The sequence below is a fragment of the Vipera ursinii genome (genome assembly GCF_947247035.1).
Source record: "Vipera ursinii genome assembly, chromosome: 2".
Lineage (NCBI taxonomy): Eukaryota > Metazoa > Chordata > Lepidosauria > Squamata > Viperidae > Vipera > Vipera ursinii.
In genome coordinates, this window is record NC_139513.1 from 120,635,799 (window position 1) to 120,654,351 (window position 18,553).

General features: G+C 43.0%; 1 protein-coding gene across 3 annotated transcripts; it reads left to right on the forward strand.

The window, feature by feature from the left end:
- The first annotated feature begins 1,558 nt into the window (after positions 1 to 1,558).
- MIF4GD (MIF4G domain containing) lies at positions 1,559 to 15,724 on the forward strand. Of its 3 annotated transcripts, none has more exons than XM_083351370.1 (6): positions 1,559 to 1,690; positions 9,997 to 10,133; positions 10,607 to 10,716; positions 12,062 to 12,217; positions 13,829 to 13,921; positions 14,567 to 15,724. In XM_083351370.1, exons 2-6 carry the CDS (start codon positions 10,052 to 10,054, stop codon positions 14,792 to 14,794), a joined length of 669 nt encoding a protein of 222 aa, XP_083207496.1. In that variant the 5' UTR covers positions 1,559 to 1,690; positions 9,997 to 10,051; the 3' UTR covers positions 14,795 to 15,724. The 3 variants fall into 3 exon arrangements, with proteins under 3 accessions (XP_083207496.1, XP_083207497.1, XP_083207498.1); XM_083351371.1 differs by lacking the exon at positions 1,559 to 1,690 and adding an exon at positions 1,717 to 2,027; XM_083351372.1 differs by lacking the exon at positions 1,559 to 1,690 and adding an exon at positions 9,348 to 9,827.
- The last annotated feature ends 2,829 nt before the right edge of the window (positions 15,725 to 18,553 follow it).

Consider the following 18,553-nt stretch of genomic DNA (forward strand, 5'->3'; position numbering starts at 1 on the left):
TGGCAGTCTGTCACAAATAAAAAGGTCTTGTTTGAGTGCCTGTAGGTGGTGGAAACCTGGAGGGAGGAAGAGTTCAACGTTCATAAGACTGGGTGGCTATGTGTTATTGTGCCCCTCCTCCAGAGACAGGGATATCTTATCTTTAGTCCTGAACTGGGTTGCACTTGCTCGTTCAGGGCTTGTGCACAGTTGGGGGGGGCTCTTCATGAACACACAACTTCTGCTCAAGAAACAGGTCCCACTGAAAAATCTTCACACAAATCCAACCTATGTTCCAATTGTATCCCTCTTTTTTAGACACCACTTGTGCTTTTAGTCATCTTATGCCTGGGCTACTGCAATGTGATGTACATGGAGCTGCCATTCAACTACAGCTGGATATGGATGCAGTGACAGGCAATTATGGGCATGCCACATCTTGCTCATGTAGTACCTTTGCCCTATGAGCTGCAGTGATTGTTGGCAGGTTTCCAGAGGCAATTCAAGGTGTTGGTTATTACTTATAAAGCCTTTGTGACCTGGTTATATGCAAGACTCACTCTCTTCCATAGTTTCAGCTCAGCCAGTACAATTGGGCAGAGCAGGCATATTCCATCTGCTTGTGGAAACCCTGTCTGTCCCATTTCTGATTTCTCCTTTTGCAGAACATTCCTTAAATGGGACATCATCTCCATAAAAAAGGAATTCTGATGTCCATTGACTGGTATAATGTAGTGTTATTTCTAAATTCAGGTAATGTAATGTAGTCCCTGGTTCAAGAAAAGCATTTGAGTGTATGCAGCAGTAGCATTAGTGGAGATGTAGCGACACATGAAATTTTAAAAAGGACTTTGAAAGTATGGTGCATATAATGAATATGCTCAGGATAATATTTCTGTGTGTGTGTGTGTGTGTGTGTGTGTGTGTGTGTAGAGAAAGAGATACAAACCATAAAGGAATTTGATGGATGCAATATATATGTCATATTAAGCATATGGTTTTATATATTATGAGAGATTAGTAATCTACCTACTTATACTTAATTTTAATTATGGTGATCTCTGGTTTCTGGATTTTGTCAGAATTTCTCCATGTTGCTTTACAACTCTCATTAATCCTCAGAACTACCTATGTACGTCTGAATTTATGGGAGTTGAATAAAGTCTATATATTGCCAATCTGTGCCAGTAATTATTTCAATTAATGTATATCATTCACGAGATATCAGTAATTGGCTGCCGAATTCCGATTCAGGCTTTAGCTGCTAGATCTCAGTTTCTAGTATGGAAAGGCAACCAAACAGGTTAATTCTGGATCGGACACCGGCACCAGATAGTTAGTCTTCCGAGCCTTCGGACTCATGCTGGAGCTCATCCTGGAGCCCTCTGGTCCCAGTGACCGACCCGGATTGGATCCTGCAACATGATCCTCCTGGGACTTATTTTGCCTTCATCCGAGCTCTTGGAAGCAAGCCTCTTCAGAATCTTGGTTTAAAGGAGGGTACCTTCATTTGCCAGCAGGAGGCGCTGCTGCAGGTACACTGTCACTCTCTCTCTTTCTCTCTCTCTCCCTCCTGCCACGCACCTTGGCAAGGAAATGACCTAGGCCCTAGGAGGAAGCCTCTGGCTGTGTAAACAAGGGGGAGGAAGGGGGGGGAGCGCACCCCCCCCCCTCAGCAACTGAGTTTCAGGAGTTGCCGTCGGAGCCCAAAGTGAGTGAGGGGCGAGAGCGGCCTCTGCCTTCCCGGAGGGGCGCATGCGCGCGCGACACGGCTGCTTCGGGGCCAGCTGGGCGCTTCTGCCGGCGGCGGGGCCGGCGGGGGCCAATAGCCGAAGGATGCCCATCCTGCACTTGCACTCCATGCTTGAGCTGCTGCCTTTCTTGCTGCTGCTGCTGCTCTTTTTGGTGGTGGGCTTTTTGCTGATATACCTCCAGCGACCCGAGCCAGACCCCAAAAAGCATTAGGGGCCCCGGGGGCGCGTTTTCCCAGCGTCAAGATGCCAGCGCGCCCCTGCTTGACAGCGGAGGCGTAGAAGGCGAGAGAGCAGGTGGGTGTCCGTCCAACTTCTCGCTTTCTGCCTGAGAAACTTGGGGGTGCGGGTCTCTTTGAGGTGATGAGTCTTTCCTCCCCCTTGGTAAGTTGGCTTCCCTATTGAAAAGCTGATTTTGAAAGTACCAGGTAGTCCTTGACTTGCGACCACAATTGAGCTCAACATTTATGTTGCTAAGTGACATTGGTGGTGCGTTTTGCCCCTAAAAGAGCCTTGGTGGAGCAGTGGGCTAATGCCTCCTTAAGTAACACCAGCTGCCTGCAATTAGTGCAGGTTCGCATCCCACCAGGCTCAAGGTTGACTCAGCCTTCCATCCTTCCGAGGTAGGTAAAATGAGGACCCAGATTGTTGGGGGCAATTAAGCTGACTTTGTAATAATGCCGCTTGGGGGGGGGCGAAAGCCCTAATAAGCAGGCATATACATAGAATGAAGGCTACTGCTAAGCTTGTAAGCCGCCCTGAGTCTTCGGAGAAGGGCGGGATATAAATGGAATTAAAATTAAAAAAAAAAAAATTTTTTACCACCTGTCTTGCCCCACTTGTTGAACGAATCACTGCAGTTGTTAAGTTAGCAACACGGTGGTTGGTTAAGTGAATCTGGTTTCCCCATTGACTTTGCTTGTCAGAAGATCTCAAAAGCGGATCATGTGACCCCAGGATACTGCAACCGTCATAAATATGAATCAATGGCCAAACACTTTAATTTTTGATCCTGTGACCATGGAGATGCTGCAACGTTCATGTGAAAAATGGTCATAAGTCACTTTTTTCAGTGGTGGTGTAACTTTGAATAGGTCACTAAATGAACTGTTACAAGTTAGGAGTTAGCTGTAGAGCCATCCGCCCACACTCAAAAGTCTTTGTGGTTAATTTGTTGGACTGTATCAGTCAGCTTTTTTATAGGTAGGTTTAAAAGAGGAATGAAGAGTCTCTGGTTTTCAGGAGTTGGAATAGAACCAGCATTGTTGTTTATTTAATCTGTGTAGACACTTATCTCAAATACATGACACTAGGTGACTTACAATATTAAATGAGTAAAAATATATACATAAATCACACAGTGGGAAAAATCCTGAAAAGACGTCTATTAACACATCTCGGATGTAGGCACAAAATAAGATCTTCAAGGCTTTAGGAAAGGCCAGCGGGATTGGGGTTAGTCTGATCTTTGGAGGGATGATGTTCCAGAAGTTGCGCGTCAAGCAACTGTAGCTCTGTGTGGCATTGTGTTCCCTCCAAAAGAGCTAGTTCATAATATGACAGCCCTGAATTCATAGCTGCTGTGGAACAGCTTGTGGGAACTGTGGCCCTGAGAGCTTTTGGCCATTCCTGAAATAGGTTACAGCCTCTAGACCAGCAGCCCCCAATCTTTTGAGCACCTGAGTCTGGTTCTCTAAAGAGAGGTTTTTCTGGGTCCTGGAGGGGGCATGGTTTTGTGTGCTGCCTGCAGCCCGCAGATGGGGCTTTGCTTGTTTGCATGGCCCAGTTTCTGGCATGCCGCAGAATGGTGCTGATCCACGAAGTGGGGGTTGGGGACCCCTACTTTAGACTGCTTATCCCAGACAGAATCAGCTGGCCTAAGACATGCTGGCAGGGTGTGCTGATCAAGAATTTCTGTACTCATGAGGTACAACTAGAGAAGATTTGGTGGCAAACTTTCTCCATCCCTGTGGTATAACTTACCTTCAGAAGTATGATCTATGTCCTGCTGTATGAAGTTTGGAAAGTTAGTCCAGACCTGTCTAAAGAGTATTTGGGACCCAACCATTGTACCTGGGATGAGTGATGAGTATTGGCTGTGGATGACTGTCTCTCTCTCTTTTAAACGGGTTATCTTTTGTGGATGATGCCCTTATATGTGTTTGCTTTTGTAAGACACTTGGGATCAGCCAGATGAAGCAGTACAGAAGTAATTGTAGTTATAAACAAAATCAAGTAACCATTTTAGGCAGCTATAAATTGTGGGAACACATATTTGGGCGGTGTTCGAGCTCATTTGTTTATGCATCTGGTCACCTGAAAAGAATGAAGAACTTGGGTGCAGACACAAGGATGTCCAGCTTAGGACTTTGGCCAAGTATACTCTTAAGTCAGGGGTGTCAAACTCAATTTCATTGAGGGCCGCATCAGCATTGCGGTTGCCCTTAGGGGACCAGGTGGGTGTGGCTGGGGTGGGCGTGGCCTACTGGGTGGGTGTGGCTAGAGTGCATATGGCCTACTGGATGGGCATGGTCAGCTCTACATTGTTGGCATCAAGGGTGCCTATGGGGGCCTGGGCAGGAGTGGGACAGATCTGGGGGTCTCTGGAGGAAGGAGGGTCTCTGGGCCAGGGCCAAGGCAGTGGGGGCCGTTCCCTCACTGTTTCCAAGATGGCTTCGTGGGCCGCATAAAACCACTTCGCGGGCCGGATCCGGCCCCCGACCCTTGTGTTTGACATGTCTGCTCTAAGTGATTGGCCGCTTGTCAGAGGAATCTCCTGCAGAAATTCTGAAAAAGTTCTTAAGTACTCTTCTATGGTCTCATGTTATCTCAGGGCCACAATCATAAGGCCAGAAAGCAACTTTCTGGTCAGCTGTCATCTTGACCTAGGCTAGCTGTCATTAGGAGATTCTGTATAAACACATTAAAGTGCCTTATACTAAGGTCAGGGTTCAATCTAGCCCAGTGTAGTTTATGCTGGCAATGCCTCTCGTAACGTGAGAACCACTTTTGCTCATTGTAGGTCAAAATCCTTTTAAGCTATAGATGCTAGGGGCTGTTCTTGTAAGTGGAACCAATTCTGTGCCCCTAGCATGAACAGATCAGCCTGCTATAAAATTTGGATTGAAGTTAGCAGGCTTCCAGATTCTAACCAGAAGGTGGGGAAAACAGTTTCTAGGCATGTCAGAATAATCACAGGGCGACCTTTGACCATAGTGACTGCTGACTATGCAGAGAAGTAATTGGTCTTAAAACCTAACTACAGGTCACATGCTCTGTGCAGGAGAAAGGTTACTATGACTGCTCTGGTATGTGTTGAAACTGACTTTGTTGTTGTTAGTTGCGAAGTCGTGTCCGACCCATCGCAACCCTATGGACAATGTTCCTCCAGGCCTTCCTGTCCTCTACCATCTTCTGGAGTCCATTTAAGCTCACGCCTACTGCTTCAGTGACTCCATCCAGCCACCTCATTCTCTATTGTCCCCTTCTTCTATTGCCCTCAATCTTTCCCAGCATTAGGCTCTTCTCCAGTGAGTCCTTCCTTCTCATTAGGTGGCCAAAGTATTTGAGTTTTAGCTTCAGGATCTGGCCTTCTAAAGAGCAGTCAGGGTTGATCTCCTCTAGGACTGACCGGTTTGATCGCCTTGCAGTCCAAGGAACTCGCAGGAGTCTTCTCCAGCACCACAGTTCAAAGGCTTCAATTCTTTGGCACTCAGCCTTTCTTATGGTCCAGCTTTCACTGCCATACATTGCAACTGGGAAGACCATCGCCTTGACTATACGCACTTTTGTTGACAGGGTGATGCCTCTGCTTTTTAGTGTGCTGTCTAGATTTGCCGTGGCTTTCCTCCCAAGGAGCAAGTGTCTTTTAATTTCTTGGCTACAGTCCCCATCTGCAGTGATCTTGGAGCCCAGGAAAATAAAATCTGTCACTACCTCCATTTCTTCCCCATCTATTTGCCAGGAATTGAGAGGGCCGGATGCCATGATCTTGGTTTTCTTAATGTTTAGTTTCAACCCAAGTTTTGCACTCTCCTTCTTCACTCGCAACAAGAGGCTCTTTAGTTCCTCTTCACTTTCTGCCATTAGAGTGGTATCATCTGCATATCTTAGGTTGTTGATGTTTCTTCCGGCAATCTTAATTCCAACTTTTGATTCATCTAGCCCTGCCTTTCTCATGATGTGCTCTGCATATAAGTTAAATAGGCAAGGCGACAGTATACAGCCTTGCCGGACTCCTTTCCCACTTTTGAACCAATCATTGGTTCCGTGTCCAGTTCTCACTGTTGCTTCTTGGCCCGCATATAGGTTTCTCAAGAGACAAATAAGATGGTCTGGTATGCCCATCTCTTTAAGGACTTGCCACAGTTTGTTATGATCCACACAATCAAAGGCTTTAGCATAGTCAATGAAGCAGAAGTAGATGTTTTTCTGGAACTCTCTAGCTTTCTCCATGATCCAGCGTATGTTAGCAATTTGATCTCTAGTTCCTCTGCCTCTTCGAAATCCTGCCTGTACTTTTGGTAGTTCTCGATCCACATACTGCTGGAGTCTAGCTTGTAGAATTTTAAGCATAACTTTACTAGCATGAGAAATGAGTGCAATGGTGCGATAGTTTGAACATTCTTTGGCACTGCCTTTCTTTGGAATTGGAATGTAAACTGACTTATCAGTTGGGAATTCTCCATGCAGTAACAATGCTGGCTGTGGTCTCCCATTAATAACATTGCTGTTTAGTGACAACAGTTGTCGTAAAAGGGGAGTTGTCATACCTTTAGTAAGTTCATGGCAATGCATGTTGTGTGACTGTACATGAAGGCTGCTCTACCTACCTCTGGCCAGTTCTCTCATTTTGCACGGGTAATTTTTTTATTTTATCTTTTATTTCATTGATAGCCTGCCTTTTTAGTCAAGCAAAACACCCAACAGCTAGGTGTCACACTAGATTCTGCACACCTAAACTCTGTTTAGAGACCACAGTAGAGCAGCAGACTCCTGTGAGAGACTGCCTTTCACAAAGTTAAAAAAAAGTGGCATTATTTTTACAGTTCATGACACCAAAAATCAACTGCGTGATTTACTCACTCTAAATTTACAATCTTTATGTGTGAAGATTGTGAGGCTTACTGTGTGACAGTACGCACGCCAACCCTCCAGATCCCTTTGCTCTAAAAGCGAAAAATAGATCCCTCTGTCATATAGCTAACATTGCAATGCATGTTTCATTTGGTGCTGCAGTGATGTCCTTTGAAGCAGAGTGAACATCTTTCAACATTGTTCACGTGCGCCAGCTACAGTGTCACTTCAACAAGAGAGTCTTGATTCAGGGATTGTTGTATAGTAATCTCTGGGTTAAATTCATAATGTATTCAAGTCACCTTTGATTATAGGTTAGAACACTAGAACCTCTAGTGCCTTCACAATATAGTGGCCTAAGTTGCTAATTCAGACCATTTTGAAAATGCATTAAGACTATGGCAGTGTATGGTATCTTGAAGATATTTTTATGAGGGCATATTTTGGTGCTTTACAGTCCAATGCACATTGGTGTTTCATGAAAACTGTGCAAGCCTCCAATCCACTTGGAAGCTCAGTTCAGGGCACTAGTTTGAGGATCTCCTTGGTTTGAAGGTCTGCCAGTCTGCCAGTCTCCAATATATGTTTATATATTGACAAGTGGCCTTTCTTGGACTCTCAGAAATAGAGATCTCCGTAAGAATGCCTCAGTTACAGAAAGCTTTCTGAGACAGAAAGGCTTGGCATCTCTTTTATTATATGTTGTTGCTTAGGGAAGATTGTATTTTCTCAAGCCTTTGGATTTTTTTTAACTCTTATCTGTTTTATCTTTGCTAAGGAATTCTTACTCTGCTTTTCATCTCCTGTTTCAAATGATGACTTTTTAAAATTGTGGACTTTTTATTTTCTTTGGGAAGCCATTTGGAAAATGGTTTATTTATCAGGAATTCAGTATCCTTTATGATTGATAAGAGCTGCTATGAAATATAAAAATGAAAGAATATTAAGAACGGTGCTTTTTAAAATAATTGTTGTGTTTTGATGATAACATAATGCTATCCAAAAGCAGGCCTTTGAGTGCTGCCTCCAACTGTTCCTTTTTGGAATTGAGTTAGACCATCATTTGTTTAATTCATACTTTGATGAATAAGTTCCATTTACCTAAATTCATGCAACATAATAAGCCAGAACTCAACCACACACATTATGACTTAGTGTGGTGCGTGTCCTCCTGTGCTAAAGCATCTCATTATTTTTCTGATCAAACCTGTTGTAAGATTTTCTTACTGCATTACTGCAAATCAAGAGTGATCAAGCAAAGCATCTCAGACTATGAGCTGTGGACCTCTGGGCGAATCTGTAGGAGATTGCCTTGTCTTTTTTACACTTTCACAAGAAAATGCTTCTCCAAAGAGGTGTGATCTGAAAGGCTTCCAGCTTTGCACATATCACCCTATCAGATGGCAGGGGTTAACTTTCTCCCAGTGCTTTGTTCCCTTGTGTTCTGTACCAGCCTACTACCGGCCCTGCAGATAAGGCAGGGACAACCCCTTTACAAGAAGGCAAGAGGCTGGAACTAAGCCTTCCAAATTTATGGACACAAAAGCAAACAGAGCAAAAACAAGACATGAACCATGAAGCAGGAGCTATTCAAACGGTTTCCTTCAGCAAACCAGCCCTCCCACACATTCCCCTTTTAAACAGTTCAGGGCGTGGCTTCTCTCTGCCTCCTTCCGAGGTGCCCCATTGCCTTCCTCTGTTTACTCCTGATTGACTGCCTCCTGCGTCGGGCGTCCTTGAACAGGGCCAGCTGTGGGTCATCTTCATCCACGCTGTCAGGCTCACACAACTGGGTCTGCGTCGTAACCAGGTGGGAGGGGCCTGGCTGAGGGCTCTCATCAACAAGCTCTCCAACACCCTCAGCAACCTCTCCAACACCCCCCTCCTCCTCCTCTGAATCGTCCGACCCAACTGCCAAACCCAAAGGCTGACCCTGAATCACAACACTTTGAGGAATTCTTGGGGGCTTGGTGGGCAAAGGATGATCAGAGTTAAGTATGAAGAGGAGGAAATACAGTACTGGGGCCTCTCCTGTTTTTCTTATTTTCTTCTCTTCCCTTGGCCCAATTGGGAAAAGTCATAAGGCAGGGCAGGGCAAGGCAAGGAATCCTCTAGTTCCACTTTTGTCTTTAGTAGAAAGAGATCTAGATGTTCAGTTAGTGTGATAATGATGGAGATAAGCATATTTTTGGAAATGGAAATTTCCCTTTGAAATATGGTCTGCCCGCAGTAGATTCCCTGTCAGCTTTTTGAGGGTGCTGAGCCCAGTGTCCCTCCCTCTTAGCCAGACAGGATGGAGCTGCTGATCATTGCCATTTGGATTACACAGATTCATTTACTGTTTTAGGTAGCCCTGATCCCAGAATGATCTGGAAATCCTGATGTCAAAGCCTAGCTCAAAAAATGTTGAATGGGAAAGGCAGCGGTTAGGTAGCAGAAGAGTTACAAGCCAAGGGCTTCATGAAGTTAAGGGAGAAGAATTCAAGACAAGGGAACATAAAAAGGGAGCCATTTCAGGAAATAGTACTTTACAAAGAATGGTTAACATTTGGGGAGGAAACGTGAACAAACAAGCAGATGAAATTGAACAAGGCATGTGAAACAGAGATACTGTAACTAGGGGCTTAGAGGTGTAGGGACCAAGAAAAACAGACGTTAATTGGGAAGTTAATAGAATATTAGCACAACCGCTCTTCTTTGAACATACCTTCCAACTTCTACTCTTTGAGTAGATTCCAGATCTTCAAAATGTTTTCCATGGATTCCTGTCTTGCTTTGTCAACTCACTTTTGCCTGACTGACCGAAAACTGAGGAATTTTGATGAGTGAGCAGTGTGCTTGGCCCTGGATTCAGAGATTCTTCATTTGGCTTACTGGAGTAGGGGAGCCAGTGTTGTTAGATTGTTTTGCACAGTAAAGCACCTTAATTTCAAATAACAGAAGAAGGAGAGATAGCTTTGCAGGAACAGCAGTCATTCAATTGGGATACTATCTGCTGGTGTTGGAAGAGAATCTCCCCAGGTTTGTTTTATTTTCATTTGTTATCCAAGGGTTTTATTGCCTTTTATCAACTCCAGTAGTATTGTTTTTTTCTCTTTGCACAGGCTATAGAGCCTCACCTAGGCAAGAACCAATGCACCATCTATCCCTGGTTCAAGGGAACTGTTTGTGATCTCTCCTCTCTCCACAGGTCCTGTTAACTCAGCAGCTTCCCTGACCTAAGAGCACTTAAAAGAGGGAAAGGAATGGAGGAGACCAGCAAGGAGGACTATAAAATATATTCATTTGATTTAGAGGTTCAGCAGTTACTGAAAACAGCACTCAAAGGTTAGAAGCTCTTTCTTCCCCCCCCTCACTTTGCCTTTCCATTTCTCCCTTGGCCCTCAAACACATAATCTTTAAAATTTATAGACCAATGAAGAGATTGCCTGCTGCCATGGAAATCTTCTGATTCCTTAAACTCTGCTCCAGAGGCCCTTTCTTCAGCAGCTAAGGGGAGCACGTGCATACATAAGACTTTTTCTGCAGTTGCATCCCAGTTTGTTGAATAGTCTAATCCAAAATACACTTGGCATTTATTTTATTGATCCATTGGCCACTGTGTAGTTCAGCACACTTGTAGGGCATGCAAATAAGAAAAACTGGCATATCCCAGTTGCTATTTTTGCCCACAAAATTTTTGGTACATATCCCCAAGTTCACTTGGAATGGTCCTTGATGTGGAACTACTGATGTGATGTCTGTCAAATGGATTTACATTTCTTTCCATCTAGAATTGAGTGTTGCCTCTTGTTCTATAGATCCCAGCAGCGTTCATCTGGAGAAAGTGGCCAATATAATTGTGGACCAGTCCTTAAAAGATTGTGTGTTCAGTAAAGAGGCCGGACGCATCTGTTATGCCATCACTCAGGTGAGAGAGACTGAATAGTCCTTCTGAGTATTAGTAAAAAGTTTAACCCCGTTTTCCACTTTCAACTACGGTATACCTTGGATTCTGTTTGTTGATACTCAGCATTGTTTCATGCCTGTGAACGGAGTGGGATAATATTCCCATTTCAAATTTGAGGTAGACTTGTAAAATGTAATATAAGATAGTAATAACAAGACAATAATGCTATACTCCCCTCACATTGCATGTAATATGCTATATGCATAATATACTATAATAATATAACACCACACCGTGTAATTAGTTAATTACGTATAAAGGAGCCTGTAGGTTGCATTAAAGCAGGGTTCTGGGCATGCCTATCTTTCAGCAGCCATGCTTCCTTTCCACAGATGGAGCTTGGCTTGGTCTGACCTGCAGAACATGTTTGGCATCCAGCCCAGAGGAGAGGGTAGAAGCTGAATCTATCCCTTCAACTACAGCCCCTGACTCGGTGAGCAAAACTCATTAAATAACCCATTTTAAGTTTTGCTTCCCTCTGCATTTTGTGCCCCTAGAGGCTCCTGCTTCTTTTTGTATGGATGGGGTTTGAACAATGTGGGTATGAGAGAGAAATGGATGTGGAGCACAGATCTCCTTTCTAAGCCCAGTTGCACCAAAAGAGCAAATGTTGGACAGATTTCCAGTTTATTCAAGTATATGGGACAGGGTTGTATTACAAAACCACAACACTTGTTTTGTCACTTGCTTCTCCTCATCAGATGCCTATGAGATAAAATCCCGTGAGGGTGAAGGTTCGTTCTCCGAGCTTGTGGGTTGGTTTCTGAATGTTTCCTTACCAGGCTAGGTAAACCTGTGCTGTCACCAAGACAGGAAGCAGATGTGCAAGACATGATGTCTATTGGCTGGAAGGCAGTTTATAGGAAATTTTGCTGGAGTAACTTTAACCCAGTTCTTCCTTTCCGGTCTCCTAATTTCACGAGTTACAGGCAAAGGAAAAATACTGGATTCCTCCTCTAGGCCTCAGCCTGCTGAGCTGGAAGACGTCCATGCAAATCAAAGAGAAAAACTTCAGAAGCCCCAACTGTACACATCGGGTGCTTTCAAATTTCAGCTCCAATAGGAATGGATATGTATCTGGTGCATGTCACTCTCTTTTGACAGCTGGGGATCACTAGTTCCCTTCAGCATCCCTTTCCTGACTTACCCCTTCCCTGGTCTCTGTTTTTTTGTTCACTTACTGTCCGGGTCACAATGCTGTGCAACAGCTGCTGCGAATTTATACATGTGAGCAATATAAAGAGAACATGGACTGCAATACATTTTGATTGCATACAGCTTATATAGCACTTAATGTTTATCACAGGTGGAAAGCAAACAAACAGGCCAAAGTGTCTTCCGGCGCTGCCTTCTCAACCGACTGCAGCAAGAATATAAGGACCGTGATGAATTGCGAGCCCATTCCCTCCAAGCCTGGATCTGCTATGTCACTTTTATCTGTAACATCTTTGACTACCTGAGGGTAAGGGGAATTGAGAACATCCAAATGCCTCAGATCAACATTCAGAGTTGGCCTGGTATTGGCTCATGTCTCTCTTTTTCCAAAAACATATTTTAAGTAACTTCTGTATACGGTAAAAGGTAAAGGTAAAGGTTCCCCCGCACATGCATGCTAGTCGTTTCCAACTCTAGGGGCCGGTGCTCATCTCCGTTTCAAAGCCGAAGAGCCAGCGCTTGTCCGAGGACGTCTCCGTGGTCATGTGGCCGGCATGACTAGACACCAAAGGCGCACGGAATGCTGTTACCTTCCCACCACAGTGGTCCCTATTTTTCTACTTGCATTTTCACGTGCTTTCGAACTGCTAGGTTGGCAGAAGCTGGGATGAGTATAACAGGCGCTCACTCTGCTACGCGGCACTCAGGATTCGACCCACCGAACTGCCGACCTTCTGATCGACAAGCTCAGCGTCCTAAACCACTTATGACCATAACTGAGCTCAGAATTTCAGTCATAAGTCATTGTAATCAGAAGTCAAGGCATCATGTGACCAGACCAGAATTATTATTTTTTTACATTGTTTGTTCTGGTCATTAAACACCACAGTTGTTAAGCAAATCCATTTTTCCCAATGGGTGATTTTTTTTCTGGAAATTGGAAATAAACACTGGAAACTGGCAAAAAAAATCACAAATTGTGGTCGCATGACTGCAGGACACTGCAGTGATAAAGATAAGCTGTTTGTCAAGTGCCCAAAAGGGGATCAAATAACTGGGTGTGCAATCATCATAACGTCAAAAATGGATTGTAAGTAGCTCTGGGAGGTCCATTGTAACTTTGAATGGTTGTTGAATAACTAGTTATAAATCAAAGAGTATCTGTATTCCCAGCTGGTTTAACAGAAAGAGTAATCCTATGTAAGATATGTAGCAATCCTGATCTTATTTCCCAAAAAATATTGTCTGAAGAATTCCCAACCCTTTGTGCCTTTGACATTGGTAGTTTGTCTCTGATGCTTTTGCAAAATGGCTGCCTTTTAGTGGACCTTAAGGTATTCAAGGGATACAGCTTGGAATAAAAATACAAGCAATAAGGAAAAAAGAAGTGATAAATTAGAATAGTCATGAAGACTAAAATTGCATCGATAAACCTTGAAAAAAGTCAACAAGCAATCTTTGCATTGCATTGCTTTGTTAATATGGTAGATGAGAGGCACAAAATGAATCTCTGAATGGCAAGCATTCTTCAAATGGACTGCTGTGCTTAAGAAGCCCACTCACCCCACTTGAGATGGCCAGGAGATCACAGGACTCCACTAAAAATTTGAGTGCAATGTTCCTCAACCTGATCCCACATATGTGTTGACTACAAAACACATCATCCAGCAGTTGTACTTGCTGGAAAGTAAGTGTAAAGTATAACTTCACACATTGGAGGGGAATAAATTCTGGAGGCCACTCTCAGGTATATCATCTAAATAAGTGAAAAATACCATGAGCTTTTAGATAAGTTAACTAATACAGTTGCTTCATTTTTTTAAAATCTCCCAGTGATGATAAGAAGTTGAAAGTTGGAGATGGGGATTAAACATTCCAAAATGCTTATGAATATGACAAATTCACAATCTGTTAACAGGTCAACAATATGCCCATGATGGCATTGGTGAATCCTGTTTATGACTGCCTCTTCCGATTGGCACAGCCTGACAGTCTGCAGAAAGAGGAAGAAGTGAGTTTTCTTGGAACAAAGTGTGGATAACATGGATTCTGTTAAATCACAGTTCTGGTGAATAATTATAAGAATGGGGAAAGGTGGAATAGATTTGAATGAAGACAGTCTTGTCTTATGGAGTTGGGGAATACATGCAAGGACATGAAGGGGTAAGGTTACAGCATATGAATTGGTGTCATCTAGATTGTTGTGGGTACATATGAAAGTAGAGATCAATTGGTTAGTGTGAGATCATGTTACATTCCAATGACTTCTACTAATGAAACAGTCAGACAAAATTGTGGAAGGGATAAATGGATGAATGGGTGAGAATAAACAAGAGACTACTGAAAAAGTTATTAAACCATTCAGGATCCCAGGAAGGAATGAGAATGAGTATTGTTTAATAAGAATATGATTAGAAGTACCTTCTTTTAAGTATAAAACTATTCCTGTGTGCACCTGGAGAAGGAACAGTTGGCATAATCCCTGATCAGAATGGCCATATCCGGATGGCATTATAGCTTGAGGACAGCTGATGTAGGCTTTGAATTGTGGGTTGTTGTTGTTTTGGTGGGTGGTAACACTGGAAGAGAATCCTCAAGGACACGTGTGGTTAATGCTCTCAATTCTTCAAGGTATTTGTTGCTTTCTTGCCTTAAGGTGGACTGCCTGGTCCTGCAGCTGCACCGCATTGGTGAACAGCTTGAAAAGATGAACAGTCAGAGGATGGATGAGCTCTTTTCCCTTCTGCGTGATGGATTCCTTCTGCAGGAGGGTCTCAGCTCCCTCTCCCAATTGCTACTCCTGGAGATCATTGAGTTTCGGGCCACTGATTGGAAAATGACAGAAGCAGCCCAGAAGTATTATTACAGTGAGGTCACTGACTGAATACTCGCACGACCAGCAAAGCCTGCATTTGCACCATTTTCACCAGCAAACTTTACACCAAAGCTCCAACTTGCTTAACATTTTTTGTTCCTAACCCTTTTGTTGTAGAACATATCCCCTGCTCCTTTGTGTCAGGGAACTGCTGCCTAAAACTGAGGAGCTGAGAGAACATTTTTTAAAAAATTAGCAGATACTTGGCCACTGCTGCTCCTGTTGTATTGCACTAAGTACTGATTTCTATTATGGCCTTTTGCAGGCTAGGCTGGTATTTTACACAGGGACGTTTTCTCTCCCTTACGTTCAATTTAGCAACATCAGTGGCAGGTTTCAAAAAAACTAGCGTAGGAATGATTTCACATACACTGCAAAGAAATATCAACTCTGGCTTGAAGAGTTTTTCTCTCCCTTTTCCACCTCCCCCTTAAGTAAAACAACTCTGGTAATTAAACATGTAATTTAGATTCCTTAAAGGCTACAGAGTTCTTTCCTTGAATAAAGGGTCAAATCTTTTTATTAATGTGGTGGGTTTCTTCAACACAGTGCCTTCCAGATGTGAGCTTTAGCCTTATGGAAGTTCAAATCCAAAGTATATGGTGGGCACCAACAGCACTTTTTTTTTTTAAAAAGGCTATTATTGAGTACTTTGAGCTTTCTCCAAGTATAGGAAAATGCTATGCAAAAAAATAATAATATTTTCCACTTGCAACTTTCAGCTTTCTTCCAAGCTAGATTAGATTTTAGCTAAAGGTAGCATCTTCTGCCTGCAGAACATGCAAAGCTACAGACTTCCAAAGTCTTTTGGGGGAGTAGGTAACAATTCACTTTACAACATTTCTCTCCAACAATACTTTAAACCAATGTACTGTAAATTTCTCTTAAGAGACTTGGTTCTGTTTGGAACTTTTATAAACTATTTTACACTTATGGCTCCATTGTGGTTTTTTTTCTTCATTCTAGACCAAATTAAATCAGGGAATAATCATTCAACCAGATGCATGATACAACCTTTCATCAGGGAGAATGGTACACTCTATGGAATCGGCAAAAAATGTTGCCGCCTGAAATGCTTATTATTTAAGATTCTAGCCTCTCAATTTATTTGTTTTGTCTTTCTACATCATCCTGAAGGTTTCTCCAAGAATACTACTTAAAAACAATTGAATTGACAACTCATATATTTTTATTTTATTTTTTTTATTTTAATTCAATTTATATCCCGCCCTTCTCCGAAGACTCAGGGCGGCTTACAAGCTTAGCAGTAGCCTTCATTCTGTGTATATGCCTGTTTATTAGGGCTTTCACACACACCCCAAGCGGCATTATTACAAAGTCAGCTTAATTGCCCCCAACAATCTGGGTCCTCATTTTACCTACCTCGGAAGGATGGAAGGCTGAGTCAACCTTGAGCCTGGTGGGATGCGAACCTGCACTAATTGCAGGCAGCTGGTGTTACTTAAGGAGGCATATATATATATATATATATATATATATATATATATATATATATATATATATATATATATATATATTTTCGTAGATTCTCGCGGGTGTATGTGTAGATCTAGAGTCTCGGGTTTCTTCCCGCGTTCCTTTCATCTTCAGAAAGTTGTGGCGATGTTTCGACGAAATCCCATCCGTCATCATCAGGCCGGAGTGTCTCTCCTGCTGCTTCCAGGAGCAATGCGTGGTCTGGCTGTTCTTTTCCTTCCAACTGCCGGTGGGGCTGTGTTCTGACTGGGTGGAGGCGTGGCTGCTTTCTGATTGGGTGGGGGTGTCCTCCGACTGGGTGGAGGCGTGGTTGTCTTCTGATTGAGTGGAGGCGTGGCTGTCTTCTGATTGGGTGGATGCGTGGTTGTCTTCTGATTGGTTGGAGGCGTGGCTGTCTTCTGACTGGGTGGGGTGTGTTCTGAATGGGTGGGGTTTTTTGTTGTGTTGTAATATCCTGAGTGTTGTGATTTGGTGTCCTGAGGAGTGGGCTGTGTAGTGGCCTCCAGAGCTTTGGTTTGGCTCCGAGTTTGAGGACCTGCTATGTATCTCTGGTATGGGTCAGTCAGGTTCGTGTGTGCGTTCTTCTGCTTGGGTGATGGCACTTTTGCTTGACTTGTTCTGTCTTCTGTGTGGGAGAGTTTTTGTTCTGGGTGTGGATGAGTCTTGCTGGGGCTGGTGGCATTTGGGGTTGTTTGTTGGTTTTTTAAATCCTTGTTTGCTGAAATTCGTTTCTCTATCAATGCTGGTTTCCAAATGGCATGTAGGCGGGAGGTGTCGTCTCGCTTGTTCATACTGTCTGGGTGTTTTTCTATTTCAATGGCTTCTCTGATTATTCTGCTATTGAGATGTTCTATTTTGGCGATTGTTTTTGTACCTTCAAAATTGATGTTGTGTCCCGTAGTGTTTATGTGTTGTACTAGTGAAGATGTGTGATCTTTCTTCTGTACTGAGTTCTTATGTTCTTCTACACGTACCTCTATTCTTCTGGGACAAAGTGAAACAACTGGCGGTTTGGAGAGCAGAAACAGAGACCATCTATAAAAACAACAGACATTCAAAGAAACTCAAACAATTAGAGAACTACAACAACCAAACAACCACATCACAACAACATCTACAACAAGTAGTGCATAACATCTCCCACAGAAGACTAACAACAACATAAACAAGCATCCTAGCAAAAGGTTTCAACTTCGCTGTTGCACCAAAGAAAATTCCCACAGAAACCATCATATGTGGAGTTGAAACCAGCTTAACTAAACTCAATGCAGATGAAGCAGACCAAGTCAGACATGAAGTCACCCACATCCTATGCACAAGCAAACCACCCAAAAGCAACCTAACAAAAGAAGAACAAGTAGCATTGCAAAACCTAAGAAAAGACAACAGCATAATCATACTACCAGCAGATAAAGGCAATGCTACAGTGGTAATGGACACATCAGACTATGAAGAGAAACTGTCCAACTTACTCAAAGAAACTACATACAAACCTATATATACAGATCCCACAACCTATCTAGAAAAGACCACCAAGAAAAAGATAAAATCAACTTCTATAAGCCAAGAAATCCAACAAACAATCATTCCTAGGGAGAAGTCATCCAGATGCCCAAAACTATATGGCCTCCCCAAAATACACAAAGATGGAATCCCACTAAGACCCATAGTAAGTTCTATAGGCTCACCACTACAAAACTTAGCTAAATACCTAGCAAAACAATTACAACCTTAAGCAGAAATGGCAGCTTCATATGTCCAAAACTCATACCACTTTATAGAATTAGTGAAAAATCTAGAGATAGACCAAAAAGACTTGCTAGTCAGCTTCGATGTGGTATCACTATTCACCCAGGTGCCAGTCAAAGAAGCTCTATCAACAATAAGAAGCAAATACCAACCACCAAACCATATTATAGAACTAGCAGAACACTGCTTATCAAACACATACTTCATACACAGAGGCCAGAGATACAAACAAATAGAAGGCGCACCAATGGGATCCCCTCTATCACCAGTTATCGCCAACCTTTTCATGGAAGAATTTGAAACTAACGCTCTGGAAAAGACTACAAACAAACCAAAACTGTGGCTCAGATATGTGGATGACACCTTCGTGATCTGGCCCCACGGAAGAAAAGAGCTAGAAAACTTCCTAACACACCTGAACAGCCTACATCCCAAAATAAAATTCACCATGGAGATTGAAACAAACAACCAGTTACCTTTCCTGGATGTACTTATATACAAAAAACGAAACGGCACCCTAGG